This window comes from Scyliorhinus torazame, chromosome 2 (genome assembly GCF_047496885.1).
Source record: "Scyliorhinus torazame isolate Kashiwa2021f chromosome 2, sScyTor2.1, whole genome shotgun sequence".
Taxonomy (NCBI): domain Eukaryota; kingdom Metazoa; phylum Chordata; class Chondrichthyes; order Carcharhiniformes; family Scyliorhinidae; genus Scyliorhinus; species Scyliorhinus torazame.
The window spans coordinates 186808976-186827625 of record NC_092708.1 but is presented as its reverse complement, the minus strand read 5'-3'; the positions used below and the strand labels follow the sequence as shown (position 1 = coordinate 186827625).

Here is an 18650-nt window from a genome sequence, read left to right as displayed (position 1 = left end):
CATGGCTACATACCCGCCTTGTGATCCTAACGCAAAGCGTGAAGGATCACATAAATTTTGTCCTCTTCATTTCCCGACTTTGGGGGGGGGAGGGGGAAGGGGGGCACCTCCCACATGGCCACTACTCTGACCCTAGCTATGCACAAAAATTTACCTAAACAATTCTTGAGGGCACTATGTCAGGCAGGGGCATGTATCTATAAAAAAATAAACTGGGAACCTCTAATTTTACCTAAACACTCTATACTCCTAAACATTGTATTATCCTATCTTCCTAAAACATACAACAACAATCACAACATTTAATATACTCTTTCCTGGCTTGGCAGTCAAGCTCGGGATCATACATTTTTTTTTTAATGAAACGTTCCGTATATTTCTTTATTTACAGGAATAATGCACGTGAATACTCTTTATTCTTTATAGGTCGCGGGGGTCTGGGGTCCGGTCATAGCCGAATATTGGGGATCGGATCCGATATACCGGGGTTCGAGCGCGGTACGCTCTCCTTTTCCACTTGCGGAGGCGCATGGTCTGCACTGCACAACTGAGTATAGCCAATGCCAACAGTGCCTCAATGATGTGCGATAGAGAGTACCAAGTTATGAACTTGGCACACCAGGATAATGCAGCGTGGTTGGTGACTGGGCCCTCAGTACTACGGGGCAGTGAAGCGTTAACGGCAGGGGGGTTTGGAGTAATGGGGTCCGCGTTCCCGCGCAACAAAAAGTCCACAATAAATATGTTGAGCACGAAGAAAGGGGTCCTCATGGCTGTCTTCTTTCTTTTCCTTTTCCTGTTTGCTGGTTTTCTCCGGACTTGGAGCTTCTGGAGTTCTGTAAGACAAGCGTAGTGTGTGTAAATACTTCGGTTTAATATCTGGTGTGTTCGTGTGTCTGTCCTTCTTGGGGCCAATTAACCCTTATAATTGGTCACAGTATGTGACTCTCCCCCCTTTTTTTTTTTTTCAAAACAAATGTTTGGACACAGCACACTTCCCAATGGTGGACCAGTGCTAACTTTACCATCCAAATGCTCTAGGATGTAAATAGCATGTGGCAGCAACCCAAAGGTTGCCTAAATAAAATAAAACGGTTTTTGAAAGTAAAGTTCGAATGAGGTGCGTGTGGGCTGCGACGGGTACGATTTAGGTGGAGTCCCCGGGTAGGACGGCTACCAATACCGTATCTTCCCTACCCGAGCTTTTCTGACCAACGGGGGGGGTCCCCAGGCAGGGCGGGTCTCACGCCGTTTCTCCACTGCCTGAGCGACCAAATAACGGACACGAATGTAGTCATCATGGTGGGGTTACTGTTCTGATTATACCATCCAATCAGAAGAGTAGCTACGATCGGGCGTCTGGTCTGGTGGGCCTCTGAAGCAAGTCCTCAGAGGTATCGGCAGAATGGGCGTGTGGCGGTGGTGGGTGTCTGAGGCAAGTCCTCAGAGGTATTGGCCGAATGGGCGTGTGGCCGCGGTGGGTGTCAGTGGGAAAAGTTAAAAGTTCAGGTGAATGGGTGTGGGGCGGTGAGAAAATTCTCCTGTAGGACGAACAACATTTAACAAACGGACAGACAACATAAAACATTCTGCAGGTTCCATCAGAAAGGACAACACTTTTCACCAAGTGTCTCCTTTAAATCACCATGTGGACACCTCAGTTCTCGGTCGCTGCGGGCTCTGCCTTTTTCTTATCGAGAGTGCCTGTCGGTTGGGCACTCTGTGGTTTCTTAGGGTCTTTGCATTCCCTAGCAAAATGTCCCAATTGGCCGCAATTGTAGCACTCTTGCGGTTTGGCTGGGGGGCTGTTCTTTCCCTCGTTTACCCAGGCGGGGTTGTGAAGAGTGGTTTTTACTGCCTGCACACCTGCGGCGGCTTCGTTTTCCTCGGGGGTTCTAGTGGCTGATTTACCGTGAGCCACTTGTTCCCAAACGCGGGACAAACTCTTGACCACCCACTTCTCATTATGAGCCTCCTCCGAGGGGGTCATAATTGTTACAGGCATTCTGTCCTGCTTCCGTGGCATGGGAGATAAGGGTGCGGGTCCACTTGGCCATATTGTTTGCGGACAAATGGGCGCGATCTACGTTGCCAAAAACTGCTTCAAAATGAATCCACAAGCGCCCTGCGAACGCTGTGGGGTGTTCAGACTTTTTCTGTCTGCATTTATTCAGACCGTCTACGGGGTCGCCCCCGTTGTACCCGATCGCATCCAGGATCGCGGTATGCATTTCTGCAAGGGTGCCTCCTCCTACATTCTGTGGGTCAGGAAGGGCTGCTGCGACCGATGGGTCTAAGCTGAGGACCGTGAGCTGTACCTGCTCTTTCTCATCCAGGCCGTACATGGTCGCCTGGTGTTTGACGGTGGCAAAGAAATGGTGTGGGTCTGAAGCGGGGAGGAACGGTGTGATTTTGGCACACGCGTCCCGTAATTGGGTCACTGTGAGGGGGGTGGAATATTAAGACCTCCGCCGCGTCTGCTGTGGCGGTGCGGTGAGTTGTTACAGGGTTCATGGGAGCCTGTATTATCTGTTGTGTAGGGGGTGGGGGTGCTTTCCTCCTTTGGGGTTTTTCCTGCGCACATGCTCCCTGAACATATCTCTGTGCTGTCTCCTGCAATTCTTCCCAATCAGGGCCGTCTTCCTGTTCTAAACATTCCCCAAAGGTTTCTTGAAATCCCTTTTGGACAGAAAGCAGTGCTTTCAAGTCTGCAACCTGCTTTCGGCACTTTGCATGGTCTAACGTACTCTGCCTTTGTTCCGTTGTTGTGGCGTGGAGCGCTCTCAAGGCTGCCTTGAGATCACTGCATTGTTTCTGGAGCTTCTCTAACTGGTTTTCTGTTTCTTTCTTTACCAGGACTGCACGCTGCAGGTCCTGATAAGCCTTCTCATACTGTGACTGGAAACTACTCAAGTGCGCCAGACAAGATTGGTGACCCCGTTTGGCGTCAGCCACCTCTTTGTCTTTTGCTGCTAATTTCCCTTTCAATTCCTGGTTCTCTTTCTCAATTTCACATATATCGGTTTTACTTATCCGATGTATGCCTTCTATTTCCTTGCGGAGCGTCCTGACGACCTCCTCTGTGCCTTGCAATTGTGCCAGCCAAGACACAATTGCCATCGGCTTGCGTGCTTTTGCTAAACTCTTTCTGTGAATCTCACTCAGGTTCTCCCACCAAGTATGCCCTATACTTCCAGGACCTGAGTCGTCGTTATTGCAGAAATCCTTCCACACGGGCCATCCTTTGCCCTGCAGAATTTTGCGGATTTCCACCTCCCAAACGGGACACTGTCCCGCTCCTACGCTGCTGACTGGTGCGACAGCAAAATCTTCGGGGTTCATGAGGCGCTGCATCGCTTGCATTGCCTGCATGGCTCTCTCTTATCTGCTCGTTACGTTCGAATTTGGAACAGGGGGTCAAGGTGGTGTGGTAGATACGGGTACGGCTTGCGCTAATTTCCGAAATACCTACTGCCGATAGCTTTTTGTTGCGTCAAAACTATCAGTTTTGCCTTATAACCCTGTTAGTTACGCATGCATATACACACTTCCGAATTGTGAATTATTAACCAGAACCGCTTGAACACTTGTGGGTTTTTTTTTTTGTTTCCGATTGGATTCTAATTCAAAATGTTGGGGTTCTCCCGGAGTGGTTTTCCACTTCTAAGTCGGGTCCCGGCGGAGTCGCCAATTATGTTGCTCTTTCTAGCTTTATTCTATTTGCTGTTTCGGTCACCTTTGCTCATGAGTCGCCAGGTATCTTTATGATACCGCCACGTGGTTCAAGTTTAGGTTATGATTAATAACACAGCACACCGTTTAGTAAGGATTAAAACAATGGTCATTTATTATATACAACAAGCAATATTAATACCCTAATACTACTTTCTATATAACAAACCTATCACTACTGGCCAATACTTAACTTTGGAAGAGCCCACCAGGTCAGGGAAAGGAATGGCTTGTCCAATCAAATCTGGCCCGCGGGATTCAAAAGGCTGCTACAGGTTGGTGGCTAGGTGTCTCTACCGGATAGCGATCGTTGGATTCACACTTGCAGTGGCCGGTGGCTGGTCTTGTGAAGGTCTCGAGCAGGCGAAGATGAGCGCGAGAGATCTGAACTTGGACTTTTACTTTTATAGGGCCCAGGGGCTTCCCGCCTCCCGGGGCGGCCCTTGACCCTGAGTCCCAAGTGATTGGATTCTGTCCCCAGTCTCTGGGGTCGATGTGTCCAATGGTGAGGCGATTCCTCGATCGGGGGGGGGGGGGGGGGGGGGGGGGGGGGGTGGTCGCTCACCTGTCTTTGTTTCGGCCACTGCAGGCGCCGACAGGTCTGGCCCGGTATTCAATTGCTAATATGTTGCAATTGTTCCCGGGGATAGCCGATTTAACTGTGGATGTCTGAGTTGATTAGGTGTAAACAGTCCTGAATGAAACTGCGGATACCTGGGTTGAAGGGCTGTTGATAGCCCCGAGTATCGATCTGGGCTACGTTCCCAGAGCTGAATATGCAAACCTGTCTGCAGCTGCCTGCCTGTGTCTTCTTGGCTGCTTTTCCCAGCAGTCTTTCGGGTTAGCCATTTTAAACTGGGTTTTGGCCAGATTAATCGGAACGCAGCCATTTTACATGGCTACAGGAGGAACACAGAGCCACTGAAAGTGGGGTGTGGGTGAGCGCCCTGGCAGAATTCCTGAGGCTGAAGAAGGTCAAGTTGGTCCTGAGGGGGCGGTTGATGGGTTCTCTTGGAGGTGGAAGTCGTTCATTGACTTCTTTAAGGAGGATTGAGGTGTCAGCAAAGGGGGGAGGGGGTGAGAGGGGGGAGGGGAGGGTAAGGGGGTCAAAATGGGGAAGGCAGGATGGGAGAAGGTGGGGTGGAGGGGGTAGTGGGTGTTAGTTATTTATAATGTTGTATACTTCTGCTTCGGTTTGTTATGAAAATGCCTGAATAAGATATTTAAAATATATATTACTAGTGAGATCTCCCACACCCAGAGTCCCTCACCCAAAAAATCGACTAAAAACAGGAACATAAACCCCATGGCGTTGTCCCTACCCAAGTGCCAAACCCTTGTGTACTTCCTGTATTCCTCTTCCCCTCCAAGTACCACAAGACATAGGAGCAGAATTAGGCCATTCGGCTCATCGAGTCTGCTCCGCCATTCAATCATGGCTGATATGTTTCTCTTTTTAAAAAATAATTTAGAGTACCCATTATTTTTTTCCAATTAAGGGGCAATTTAATGTGGCCAATCCACCTAACCTGCACATCTTTGGATTGTGGGGATGAAACCCACGCAGACACGGGGAGAATGTGCAAACCCCACACAGTGACCCTAGGCCGGGATCGAACCTGAGTCCTCAGCGCCGGAGGCAGCAGTGCTAGCCACTGTGCCGCCCTTGGCTGATATGTTTCTCATCCCCAAAAAGTTAAATGGAAGAAAAACTCTGGTAATGTTATTAATGGAGGTGTTAGTATTCAAAAAGAAGGTTAAAAAAAATAGCATAAGGGCACTTCACTTGGATGCTCGTAGCATTCGAAATCAGTTTAATGAGTTGATGGCACAAATCATTGCGAATGAGTATGATTTAGTGGCCATTACACAGACATGGTTGAAGGGTGGCAACAACTGGGAGTTAAATATCCAGCGGTATCAGACTATTCGGAAGGACAGACAGAAAGGTAAGGGAGGTGGTATAGCTCTGATATGTAAGGATGACATTAGGGCGATGGTGAGAGATGATATGGATTCTTTTTTTGATTAAATTAAAAAAAATGTTTCAATTAGGGGGCAATTTAGTGTGACCAATTCACCTACCCTACACATCTTTGGGTTGTGGGGGTGACACCCACACAGACACTGGGAGAATGTGCAAACTCCACCAGGACAGTGACCCGGGGCCGGGATCAAACCTGGTGCCTCGGTGCCGCGAGGCAGCAGTGCTAGCCACTGTGCCACCCTGTGATATGGTTCTATGGAGAAAAAGGTTGAATCCATTTGGATGGAAATTAGAAATAGTAAGGAGAAAAGGTTGCTGATAGGCTTAACCTATAGGCCACCAAATAATAGCATCACGGTTGGGTGGGCAATAAACAAAGAAATAACTGACACATGTAAAAATGGTATGGCAGTTGTCATGGGGGATTTTAATCTACATGTCGATTGATCAAGCCAGCTCGGCCAAAGCAGCCTTGGGTAGGAGTTCATAGAATGTATCCGCGACAGTTTCCTCAAACAGTATATAATGGAGCCTATGAAAGAAAGCCATCCGAGATCTGGCCCTGTGTAATGAGACAGGAAAATTAATGATCTCATAGTTAGGAATCCTCTCAGAAGAAGCGATCACAATATGATTGAATTTAAAATACAGATGGAGGGTGAGAAGGTGTAATATCCTATACCGGTGTCTTGTGCTTAAACAAAAGAGACTACAATGGGATGAGGGAGGAATTGGTTAAGGTAGACTGGAAGAAAAGACTTTATGGTGGGACAATTGAGGAACAGTGGAGGACTTTTAAAGCGATTTTTTTTCACAGTGCTCTGCAAAAGTATATAGCAGTATATGCCAGTGAAGAGGAAGGACTGTAGGAAAAGGGCTAATCAGCCATGGATATCTAAGGAAATAAAGGAAGGAATCAAATTGAAAGAAAATGCATACAAAATGGCAAAGATTAGTGGGAAACTAGAATATTGGGAAGTCTTTAAAGGCCAACAGAAAGCCACGAAAAAAGCTATAGAGAAAAGTAAGATAGATTATGAGAGTATACTAGCTCAGAATATAAAACAGATAGCAAAAGTTTCTATAAATGTATAAAATGAAAAGAATAACTAAGGTAAACATTGGTCCTTTAGAGGATGAGAAGGGGGATTTAAAAGTGGGAAATGAGGAAATGGCCAAGGCATTGAACAGGTATTTTGTGTCAATCTTCACAATGGAAGACACAAATAATAATCTTTATTAGTGTCACAAGTAGGATTACATTAAAACTGCAATGAAGTTACTGTGAAAATAACATGCCAATAATTGATGGCAAGGAGGCTATGGCAGGTGAGGATCTAAAAATGATCATTAGCACTAAGGAGATAGTGTTGGGCAAGCTAATGGGGCTAAAGGTAGACAAGTCTCCTGGCCCTCATGGAAAGCATCCCAGGGTACAAAAAGAGGTGGCGGGGCCAAATAGCAAAATGTCCTGTGGTAATTTACCAAAAGTCGCTGGACTCTGGGGCTTATACAGCAGATTGGAAAACAGCAAATGTGATGCCACTGTTTAAAAAAGGAAGGTGAACAAATGGCGGGTAACTATAGGCTCATTAGAGAGAAGAAGGTTAAGAGGACACTTAATAGAGGCATACAAAATGACCAGGGGGTTAGATAGTGTGGACAGTGAGAGCCTTCTCCCGCGGATGGAAATGGCTAGCACGAGGAGACATAGCTTTAAACTGAGGGGTAATAGATATAGGACAGAGGTCAGAGGTAGGTTCTTTACGCAAAGAGTGGTGAGGCCGTGGAATGCCCTACCTGCAACAGTAGTGAACGCGCCAACATTGAGGGCATTTAAAAGTTTATTGGATAAGCATATGGATGATAATGGCATAGTGTAGGTTAGATGGCTTTTGTTTCGGTGCAACATCGTGGGCCGATGGGCCTGTACTGCGCTGTATCGTTCTATGTTCTATGTTCAACCGTGACTCTCAACCTCGCCAGATGCATCGCCCCGAATCGTTGTATAACACTGCCTTCGCCTTGTTGAAGGCCGCACGCATCTTTGCCAACTTGGTCCCAATGGCTTGGTAGATCAGCAATGTGTCAATATTGCGGTTGCAGAAATGGAGGCATAGACTCTTTTCTAAATGGGGAAATGCTTAGGAAATCAGAAGCACAAAGGCACTTGGGAGTCCTTGTTCACGATTCTCTTAAGGTTAATGTGCAGGTTCAGTCGGCAGTTAGGAAGGCAAATGCAATGTTAGCATTCATGTCAAGAGGACTAGAATACAAGAGCAACGATGCACTTCTGAGGCTGTATGAGGCTCTGGTCAGACCCCATTTGAAGTATTATGAGCAGTTTTGGGCCCCGTATCTAAGGAAGGATGTGCTGGCCTTGGTAAGGGTCCAGAGGCGGTTCACAAGAATGATCCCTGGAATGAAGAGCTTGTCGTATGAGGAACGGTTGAGAACTCTGGGTCTGTACTTGTTGGAGTTTAGAAGGATGAGGGGGGATCTTATTGAAACATACAGGATATTGCGAGGACTGGATAGAGTGGACGTGGAGAGGATGTTTCCACTTGTGGAAAAACTAGAAGCAGAGGACACAATCTCAGACTAACGGGACCATCCTTTAAAACTGAGATGAGGAGGAATTTCTTCGGCCAGAGGGTGGTGAGTCTGTGGAAATCTTTGCCACAGAAGGCTGTGGAGGCCAAATCACAGTGTCTTGAAGACAAAAAGATAGGTTCTTTTTTTTCAAAAATAAATTTAGAGTACCCAATTTTTTCCAATTAAGGGGCAATTTTAACGTGGCCAACCCACCTGCCCTGCTCATCTTTGGGTTGTGGGGGTGAAACCCACGCAGACATGGGGAGAATGTGCAAACTCCACAGTGACCCAGGGCCGGGATTCGAACCCGGGTCCTCAGCAGTCCCAGTGCTATCCACTGCGCCATATGCCGCCCTGATAGATAGGTTCTTGATTAATAAGGGGATCGGGGTTATGGGGATGAGAACAATATCAGCCATGATTCAATAACGGAGGAGACTCGATGGGCCGAGCGGCCTAATTCTGCTCCTGTGTCTTACGGTTGTAATTCTGCTCCTTACGGTTTCTTTCGAAATTTAAAAAAAAAAAAAAAAAAAATTTTGAATACCCAATTCTTTTTTTTCCAATTAAGGGGCAATTTAGTCTGGCCAATTCACCTACCCTGCACATCTTTTTGGGTTGTGGGAGTGAGACCAACGCAGACACGGAGGAATGTGCAAACTCCACAAGGACAGGGACCCGGAATCGTGATCGCACCCGGGTCTTCAATGCTGTGAGGCAGCAATGCTTACTACTGTGTCACAATGCTGCCCTCCCACTGGGCTTTTTCCACAAGACTTTTGATATTGCTCCGTTGACTAACCGTTACCTAATTCGGCCAGCTGGGTTTAAACACAAACCTCCCCCGAAAACGGATCGAAAACAAGGACCCTGGCGAGAGCCACCTTTCAGGTGACTTGCTCTTACATGACATCACCAGAAGTTCCTTCTACAAATTTCTGACTTATCTGAGTTCTGTCTGGTGAATGTCACTCCTGAAAGCAAGCCTCAAATGAGGAGTTTATCTTCATCAGCCAATATTCAGATGTGTCAAAATAATATGGCCCAAGAGGTCTAGCATTAGATCTCACTATAGAGACAGGATATGAATGTGGGAAAGTTGTGTTTCAAGAGTATGAAATTTGGGGGGGTGGATTGGGGATGTAAAATTGAGATAATTAAGGTGAAGGGTGGCAGTGCTGGGGAGCAGTACACTTTGAATTGTTTCAAAGCCAAGAATAGCACAACCAGATGCAGAGTAAAACTCTGCCTCCTTCAGGGTAAAGAACACCCATATCCCACAACTGCTCTATTTATAATTATTTAATGAATTTCAATTTACATTGAATTGGAGCTAAGTTTCCACATGGCCTAGATCAGGCTTGTCCAACCACTTTAGGAGGGGGGGCGGGGATTTCAAAACATAACTCACTCAAGGGGCCGATGAGCAAAGATGTGGTTTGGCACATCATTCAACATGAATATCAAAAAAGTGGTGAATTATGAAAAACAACTTGCTGAGCAAAAAGAATATCAGAGCAAATATCAGTGGCGCTGCCTTGCTCTCCCATTCTTGTGCCACCTCCCCCCCCCCCCCCCCTCGTGCCACCTCCCTCCCTGCCTCACCAGCTGCTCCCCCCCCCCAAATCTTCCTTATTCTGATTTTACAGGCTATGTTGCCTGCTTTTTAACAATTTTACAATGATTGCTCCCATGCTCCTGAGTTTAGGAAACCCTGAATTTGGGATTGACTATGTTGGAAAAGTTCATTGCTGAATTTGATTTCTGCAGCAAGTTTGATTTTTGCAACAGTTTTGATATTTACAACAAAAATGATTTTGCACATTTGACTCAAAAACTGTTTTTGTTGGTTTCTTACAGCAGCTCACATTTCCCTCTGTCTATGGGAACTGAATGAGCTTGAACTTTTTCCAAATGCCATTCCTGCTTTGTCATAGCTGTGGCCAGCACCATAATTTCAGTACTTCTGGTCTTGCACCTTGTTGCTGTTGCTCCTCTGATTTGTTCTCCTTTGTTCCTCCTGTACTCCTGCGTATTTTCTATTCTTGTGCATCATTGCTCTTTGTTTGGCCTCCAACAAGTTTATAAATATATGTTTTCAACAGTATAAAGGCAAGCATAGGTTGGTGACAGTGATATCATGCTCAAGTAGAAGGTTAGTGCAATTAAGCCTCATTCCAGGATTTGAGCTTGTAATTTATGTTGACATTTTAGTGCAGTATTGAAGGAGCGCTGTTCAGTTGGAGGAACCACCTTTTGCAAAGGATGTTGAATTGAGGCCTCTATCTGCTTGTTCAAAAGGACGTAAAACAAAATCCAAAGCACTATTTGAAGAGAAGGGGTTTCTTGTGTCCTGGCGAATATTTGTCCCTCAACAAACACCAGAAAACATTTTGGTTATTTATCTTAGTTACTATGTGAAAATTGTTACCACTTTTGTTAGTGTGAGATTCATTGCGTAGGCTGTAAAAGGTTTTGTATAAATACAAATTTATTCTTTTCGTTTTCTAGGTATAGGTATTATACATTGAAAGTTGTGATTTTAGTTTTCCCTATTAATTATCTTTTTTGTTTTGTTGTCAGGATAAAGATGCTAAAATTGCATTTCTGCAGAAGGCAATTGATGTCGTGATGATGGTGTCTGGTGATCCTTTGTCTGTGAAACCTGCACGTGTAGTGGCTGGTCATGAACCAGAGAAAACTAATGAGCTTTTACAAATAATGGCAAAATGTTGCCTGAACAAGGTAAATTCTTTCTGGGGGAGACAACCCTGGATATGTCAATCAGTGTTTCATGGAGACGTGATTATAAGGGACACTGCAACAGCAGGATGTATATAAAATGTCCAACAATGTAAACTTCACTCTGTGGGATACAATTATGCACATTCATTCTTTTAGATACACACTCCACCACTGTATTATGTAATTTTGAATGTTTCTTTTCATTCAATAATACACCTAAACTAAAGGGAGTCAACCCTAAGCAGTAGGTAATCAAGAAAACAGCAGAGTAATAGAATCTAGAGATCTGTAGACTTGATTTTGCTGTCAAAATAATGAGGGAAATGATACAGCAGCTTCAGGCAAGGGGTATGGTTAAATTCAAATATCTGAGGAGGAGAGTTAGAGGCGGGTCTATGGGCGGACTCCCTAAGCAGGGTCAATTCCACCTCATCATGTGCCAGGCTTAGCCTAATACAATTTAAGGTGGTCCACCGGGCACACATGACGGCAGCGAGGATGAGCAAGTTTTTGGGGTAGAAGATAGATGTGCGAGGTGCGTGGGAACCCCAGCAAACCATGTCCACATGTTTTGGGCATGCCCGAAGCTCAGAGGGTTTTGGCAGGTGCTTGCGAATGCAATGTCTACGGTGCTAGAAACACGGATGGTGCCGAGTCCGGAGGTAGCAATCTTTGGAGTGTCAGAAGATCCGGGAGTTCAGGGATTGAAAGAGGCTGACATCCTGGCCTTTGCCTCCCTGGTAGCCCGGAGACAGATCCTTTTAATGTGGAGGGACTTGAAGCCCCCGAGTGTAGAGACCTGGGTTAGTGACATGGCTGGGTTTCTCAGTCTTGAGAAAATAAAGTTTGCCTTAAGAGGGTCAATGTTGGGGTTCTCTCGCAAGTGGCAGCCGTTCGTTGACTTTCTCGGGGAAAAGTAAAATGTCGGCAGAAGCAGCATTCTGAAGGGGGGGGCGGGCGGATAGGTGTTAGATGGTTGTGCTGTGTGACGATTGGGTTGGGTGGGGAAATGTTTATTTTACCATGTTAATGTTATTGTTTTTGTTACTGGTATAAAAATTTTGCAAATACTTAAGAAAAATATTTTTTTTTAAATTCAAATATCTGGAAGTTGATGTTCAAGTTGTGCATTTCCACCATTAGCTTCAAGCAATTGATGTCTTGCTGACTGCCCCCCCCAAAAAATATTGTGAGCTCTTTTTCCAAACAAGTGATAAATAACAGAGTTGAACCACAGTTTAAAGTTCTAGTGAGAAATTAACTCTAAATAATTTTGTGTATGTTCGGGGTTGCTCCAGAAATATTGGAATTGGTAGAAAAACTACATTGATCTTTTTATTTTTGAATGAGACTGTAAAACCATTACATTATGACCATTGGAACCATTTTTTTGAAGGATTTAATGAATGCATCTTCAGCTAGAAACTCCCTCCTGAAGATGGAATTCAAAAGTGCTTCAAAAGAATTAAATAGCCAGGGATGCAGCTGCAGATGGTGCGTGGTAAGAAAATGACATTCGCTGTGTGAATTCAGCCTGTTGTGGGAGTAGTGGAAAAAGAAATTCCACTTTTGGAGGGAAAGGGGAGAAATAGATAATTTGGGGTGAGGGCAGTGTGTGTGCTGGAGAAGAAAAACAATGAAAATGAGTGAGGAATGGAGGAGAGAAATTTTGATCCAATTCTAGTCACCTCACTACTGTATGCTTGGTTCTAATTATCAACATATTTCATGACTTGCCGAGACAATGTTCAAAATCTGTTTAATTCAAGGAGGAGAATATTTACTTTGAATGTTGTCCATTGAGCTAGGATGTTTCACAAATAGTTTCACACTTCAGAGCTCATGTCTGGGGCTACTCCTTTCACCAGGTCATAAACCTGAAACATAACTATTTCCTTCAAATGAAATGGTAGAATCAAAAGTTCTGTTTCTTTCCAACCCTTGTAATTTTTTAGAATATTGCCCATAGTAGATCAGTGACCATTTCAGTTTTGCAATCCCCTGGGCTAGTGCACGGTCAATTTCAGCCCCACTTGACCTGAAGTTGCAACATAGGTGAAATTAGATTTTATATTAATACCCATGGCTTTGATTGAGTCAAATTGACTACAGTCACCAGGTTTCTAAAATTTAAACACAAGTAACCTTTTATTATTAACAGTATTTATAATTAAATAGGCAAATAATACAACTGGCTATCCACTATCTGATTCCCAATCCCCCTCTTCAATTCCCCGCAATCTGTGCGCACATAAACACAGAGGGAAAAGGATGGTTGAGAGGTAATGAAAATATAATAAATTAACAGGATAAGGACCTTTGATTCAGATGGATGTCCTCCAGTTAGTTTCTTTCTCAAGATTAGGCCTTTAGTTGGGCACTTTATTTTCCTTCAGCTTGTAATGATCTTCACTGCAGACTCCAAGAAACAGTAGGCAACCAGAAGAGGGGGAAAAACACAGCTCCTCTTCCTTCAAAGGTCCCGAGGCTTCTCGCAGATTCTTTCCGACAGAAACCACCTGCAGGAACCAATCACTGGGTCTGTTGTCAGGCAGAACACTGTCCCTGGGGGCAGCATGGTGGCACAGTAGTTAGCATTGCTGCCTCATGCCGCCGAGGTTCCAGGTTCGAGCCCGGCTCTGGGTCACTGTCCGTGTGGAGTTTACAAAATCTCCCTGTGTTTGCGTTTGTTTCGCCCCACGACCCAAAGATGTGCAGGGTCGGTGAATTGGCCACGTTAAATTGCCCCTTAATTGGAAAAAAATGAATTGGGTACTCTAAATTTATTACAAAAAAAAATAAAGAACACTGTCCCTGGTCAAGCCACTGGTTGCCGGTTAACCAATCAAACCGACTTCCTCCAAAACCGCTTCCTGAGATTCACTCGGCGTCGACGAGTCTGTTTCTCCTCCAAAATACAAAACCAGGAGCACACTGTCCTGGCCGGCATCCTTCTGCTTAATGACACATTCCGATTATGGGTCCACAGACCAAAAATGATAAAAGGAAAGAAATGGGAACAAAGGAAATAAACTGGAAGGATTCTCACAAGAGTTAATAGTAGTAATCCATTTTGCTTCCTGTTCTCCAGCTTTCCAGTGATGATTCAGTGAGGAAGGTCCTTGCTGGTGAAAAGACAGATCTTAAAGCAAAAGCACTGCCCAGTTCCAAATCACAGGGCAAAGAAAACAGAGAAAAAAAAGATGATGAGCGCAAGAGGCAGAAGGACAAAGAACAGGAGGTAACTTCTAGACTTATTAATATATCACAAGGGGACTGCACAAGGTGCTGAGCTTTAACGCATTTTTGAAAGGTCCGGATAAACCAATGTGCCCAAAGTGATTAAAAAAAGGAAGCAACCCTGAAACTCCATAGTATGTCCACAGTATTGATTTTTTTTTTTCTCTATAAATTTAGAGTACCCAATTATTTTCTTTTCCAATTAAGGGGCAATTTAGCGTAGCCAATCCACCTAACCGACACATCTTTGGGTTGTGGGGGTGAAACATATGCAGACACGTGGAGAATGTGCACACTCCACACGGACAGTGACCCAGGGCTGGGATTGAAACCTGGGCCCTCAGCGCCGTAGGCTGCAGTGCTAACCACTGTGCCACGCGCCGCCCCTAGTATTGATTTTTTTGAAGACCCCTCTTAAAATGAGTTAATTGTGTTGTGCAACTGGCACAATTGATATTAGTATTATTGTACATAGTAAATCATTGAGGGAGTTTTCCACTTTTATAGAGAAATTATAAAAACATTTTTATGAATTCACTTTTCATGTTTGCCTACTTAAGTAACTAGACTTGGTAAAGAAACGTGTTGGACATGAGGTGCTTCAGGATGTCCGGCAGACGTCAGACAGCATTGTTTATTTTTTGCTTTCCGTAGTTAGGAGGCAATAATTTAACCTGATGTCCAATTTATGAAACATTGTTATTAGTTGAATCAAAAGTGAACTTGATGTTGATATTGAGTAGTCTACAACAGTGAAATAGTCCATACTTTTGTGCATGTTTCTGTATGTATTGTGCATGAAATAATCTTTATTAGTGTCACAAGTAGGCTTACATTAACACTGCAATGAAGTTACTGTGAAAATCCCATAGTCGGCACACTCTGGCGCCTGTTCGGGTACCCTGAGGGAGAATTCAGAATGCCCAATTCACCTAACAAGCACTCTTTCAGGACTTGTGGGAAGAAACTCCCGGAGCACCCGTAGGAAACCCACGCAGACACGTGGAGAACGTGCTGACTCCGCACAGACAGTGACCCAAGCCAATTATTCTGTACCTTAAAATGTTAATGTTTTCCTTTGGTTTTTACATCTTGATGCTTAAATTTACTTTCATTTCCTACGTTTTTTTGTGCACTTTCTATCTCATAGTTGTCTCTGCAAATGTGTATTTTATTTATTTAATGTCACACTGTAGATTTCCAATCTACCTTATTATTTTGGTTGTTCTTTGGCTAAGTTTGCTGATTTGTATGTATCAACACATGAGTTTAAAGCTGTTTAATAGATTAAGGATTTTGTTGTGATATTTTCGAAGCTATTCGCCATCATTTCCAAAGACCAATGTAAGTAACTCACGGATGTGCTTCCTGTGCCCATTTTTCTATCCGGAGCCATGTAAAGTGAGGGATTCTCAATATTGATTCCCAGCGTATAAACTGGTATTCATAAAACCATGACATGCCTCATTCCCAACCATGGATGATAATGATAATCTTTATTGTCACAAGTAGGCTTACATTGTTGCTAACTTTGCCTTAGTTCAATTGCTCTGTTTTATTACCTTTGCTCTCGAGTCGCCAGGTACCTTTATGATACCGCCACAAGGTTCAAGTTCGAGTAATGATTAATAATCCAATCCACCGATTAGTAAGATTTAAATCAAAGCACATTTATTATACACAGTAATCGCTACTCATGCACAAATTCTATGTCTAAGCTACTTCTACAACTAACAGGCCTATACTTAACTTTGGACTGGCCCACCAGGTCAGGGAAACAAATGGCCTTTTGTTCGGGTTCTGAGCCTGCGGGATTCGAAGTTGGTATGGATTCGTAGCGAGCGTTGAATTAAGACTTACGATTTTGATCTTCACTGCTCCAGTCACGGTCAATGTTGGTTCGTTGTTGCTGGGTGACCCGGGCAGGAAGAAGAGCGTGAAGAGAGCGAAGAGGTGGAGAAGAAGAGAGCAATTTGAACTTGGGCTCAATTCTTATAGTCCCCACGGGCTTCCTGCCTTTCGGGGCGGACCCTGTACCTGGTCCCAAGTGATTGGACTTTGTCCCGATCGCTTGGTTCGATTTTCTCCAATGCTGGAGCGGTTCCCTGATCGATGGGCGGTCTTGAGGTGCTCGTTTACCTCCTTTTGTGTAGGCTCCTGCTGGCGCCGAAGAGTTTGGTTTTGCTTTGTGTGTCTAAATGTTGCTTATTGTTCCTGGGGATTGCTCATTAGTATGCAGATGGCTGGTGTTTTGTTATGCTGATTGTTGCTGGTATCGATATTGTCTGGCCTTTCCAGAGGTAAATACACAGCCAACCTGCAGCTGCTGGTTTTTGTCTTGTTGGCTGACTTTCCCATCAGCCTTTGCCGTTCGCCATTTTGAATCGGGATTTGGCCATTTTAAGTGGCTACAACATTAACACTGCAATAAAGTTACTGTGAAAAGCTCCTCGTCGCCACATTCCGGCGCTTGTTCAGGTACACACAGGGAGAATCAGAATGTCCAATTCACCTAACAGCACGTCTTTCGGGGCTTGTGGGAGGAAACCGGAGCACCCGGAGGAAACCCACACAAACACAGGGAGAACGTGCAGACTCTGCACAAACAGTGACTTAAGCCGGGAATCGAACCTGGGACCATGGCGCTGTGTAGCAATTGTGCTAACCACTGTGCTACCGTGCTGCCCAATACCGATTCCAGACTGCTCTAGTTAAACAGGCAAGGCATTCTGTCAGCTCCAATAATACCAAAAACAATTAAAGAGAGAGACCCATGTAAGGAGAAAAGACAAACTTGACCCGAAAAAGAGTCCAAGCCCAGTCCTCCTCCTGGGTAACAATGTCTGTCTGGGCTGATGAAGGATAAAAGCACAGATTTTAAAATTCAAATCACCGGTCCCAACCCTACCCCATGTCACTGTCAGGCCTGCCCCCCCCCCCCACCCCCCCCTGAAACACTCCAGCCACTTCACCTCGAAACCACTTCCCCCTGCATAGTCCCCATTCCCCCCCACCATTCACACTCCCAGGCCCATCAAAACCTGTCCACATGGTTCCGATGACCGGGCTCCTGCCCCCCCCCCCCCCCCCCCCCCCCCCACCTCGCTTCCGTTCATTAGCCAATTTGCGTTTGCTAGAGAGGTGGCCCCTGCTGGAGAGGGGGCCCCTGCCAGAGCCCCCTCCCCTCACATGCCCAACACCAAAAAAAAACAATGTAAAGGTTCCCCCACACCCAGTCCTTCCAAACATCTCAACATAATAGACTATTACGGCTCTTGGTGGTTTGTTCGGCTTCAGCTGGAGCGACCAGTGAGCCCTATCCAGCTGCTAGAAGGTGGGGTCCTGCTCCTCCCCCCAACAACTTGCCGAACATCAAACCCTCAGGCAATCCCACAATCTGCAGATTCTGCTGTCGTGATCTGTTTTCCAGATCCTCCACCTTGGCTCTCAACCCTTTGTTACTCTCCAACACCCTCATTGAGCTCCTCACCCAATGAGGTGAACTGGTCGCTGTGCCGTGACAATGCCTCCTCCACCCCCTTCAACAACCCTCCTTACTCCCACACTACCGTCAATGTCTTTCCCAAAGCCTCCGTTATCGGGGTCAGTGTATCATTCACCAAATCCTTGAGCGAGGCCATCATCTCCTTCCTGTCGAATTGTTTGGTGAACTGCTGCTCAAACTCCATCACCTCGACCAGCTTGTCCACATTAATGGGCGTAGCCCTACCCAGCGAGCTTGCTCCCACCATCTTTCCTCCCACAGAATTCCGCATAGAACTCGAGCGCTCAGGCAGACTATCGCCTGTGTGGTTAATAAACTTACCATGTTGTTTGTCCTCTGGCTTAGCTTTTATTTCTTTTTAACATTGCCATGTTTTCTCAATTTGAGGGTCAATATTTGTTCTGGAACTTTTCTTCCTGTGCAGTCCTATGGGTGGCACAGTAGCACAGTGGTTAGCACTGTTGCTGCACAGCGCCATGGTCCAGGTTCAATTCCCGGCTTGGGTCACAGTCTGCGCGGTGTCTGCACATTTTCCCTGTATCTGCGTGGGTTTCCTCCAGGTGCTCCAGTTTCCTCCCACAAGCCCCGAAAGATGTGCTCTTAGGTGAATTGGACATTCTGAATTCTCCCTTTGTGTAACTGAACAGGCGTCGGAATGTGGCGACTAGCGAAATTTCACAGTAACTTCATTGCAATGTTAATGTAAGCCTACTTGTGACAATAAAGATTATTATTATTATTATTAGAGTGCTGCATTCTGGTTAAAAATGAAAGGATTTCATTGAAGCCATTCTACATGTTGATTCATATATTCGTAAATTGAGTAGAAAGAGTCTGTTTACGTGC

The 18650-nt window shown here is 45.2% G+C and overlaps 1 protein-coding gene across 3 annotated transcripts in view; it reads left to right on the top strand.

The window, feature by feature from the left end:
* traf3ip1 (TNF receptor-associated factor 3 interacting protein 1) overlaps positions 1-18650 on the top strand; it is a 290175-nt gene that overhangs the window by 62843 nt on the left and 208682 nt on the right. For all 3 annotated transcript variants that reach the window (XM_072481210.1, XM_072481192.1, XM_072481201.1), the window contains exons 3-4: positions 10898-11059; positions 14151-14300. In XM_072481210.1, the coding sequence (XP_072337311.1) occupies positions 10898-11059; positions 14151-14300 (312 nt within the window). The remainder of the gene's footprint in view (positions 1-10897; positions 11060-14150; positions 14301-18650) is intronic.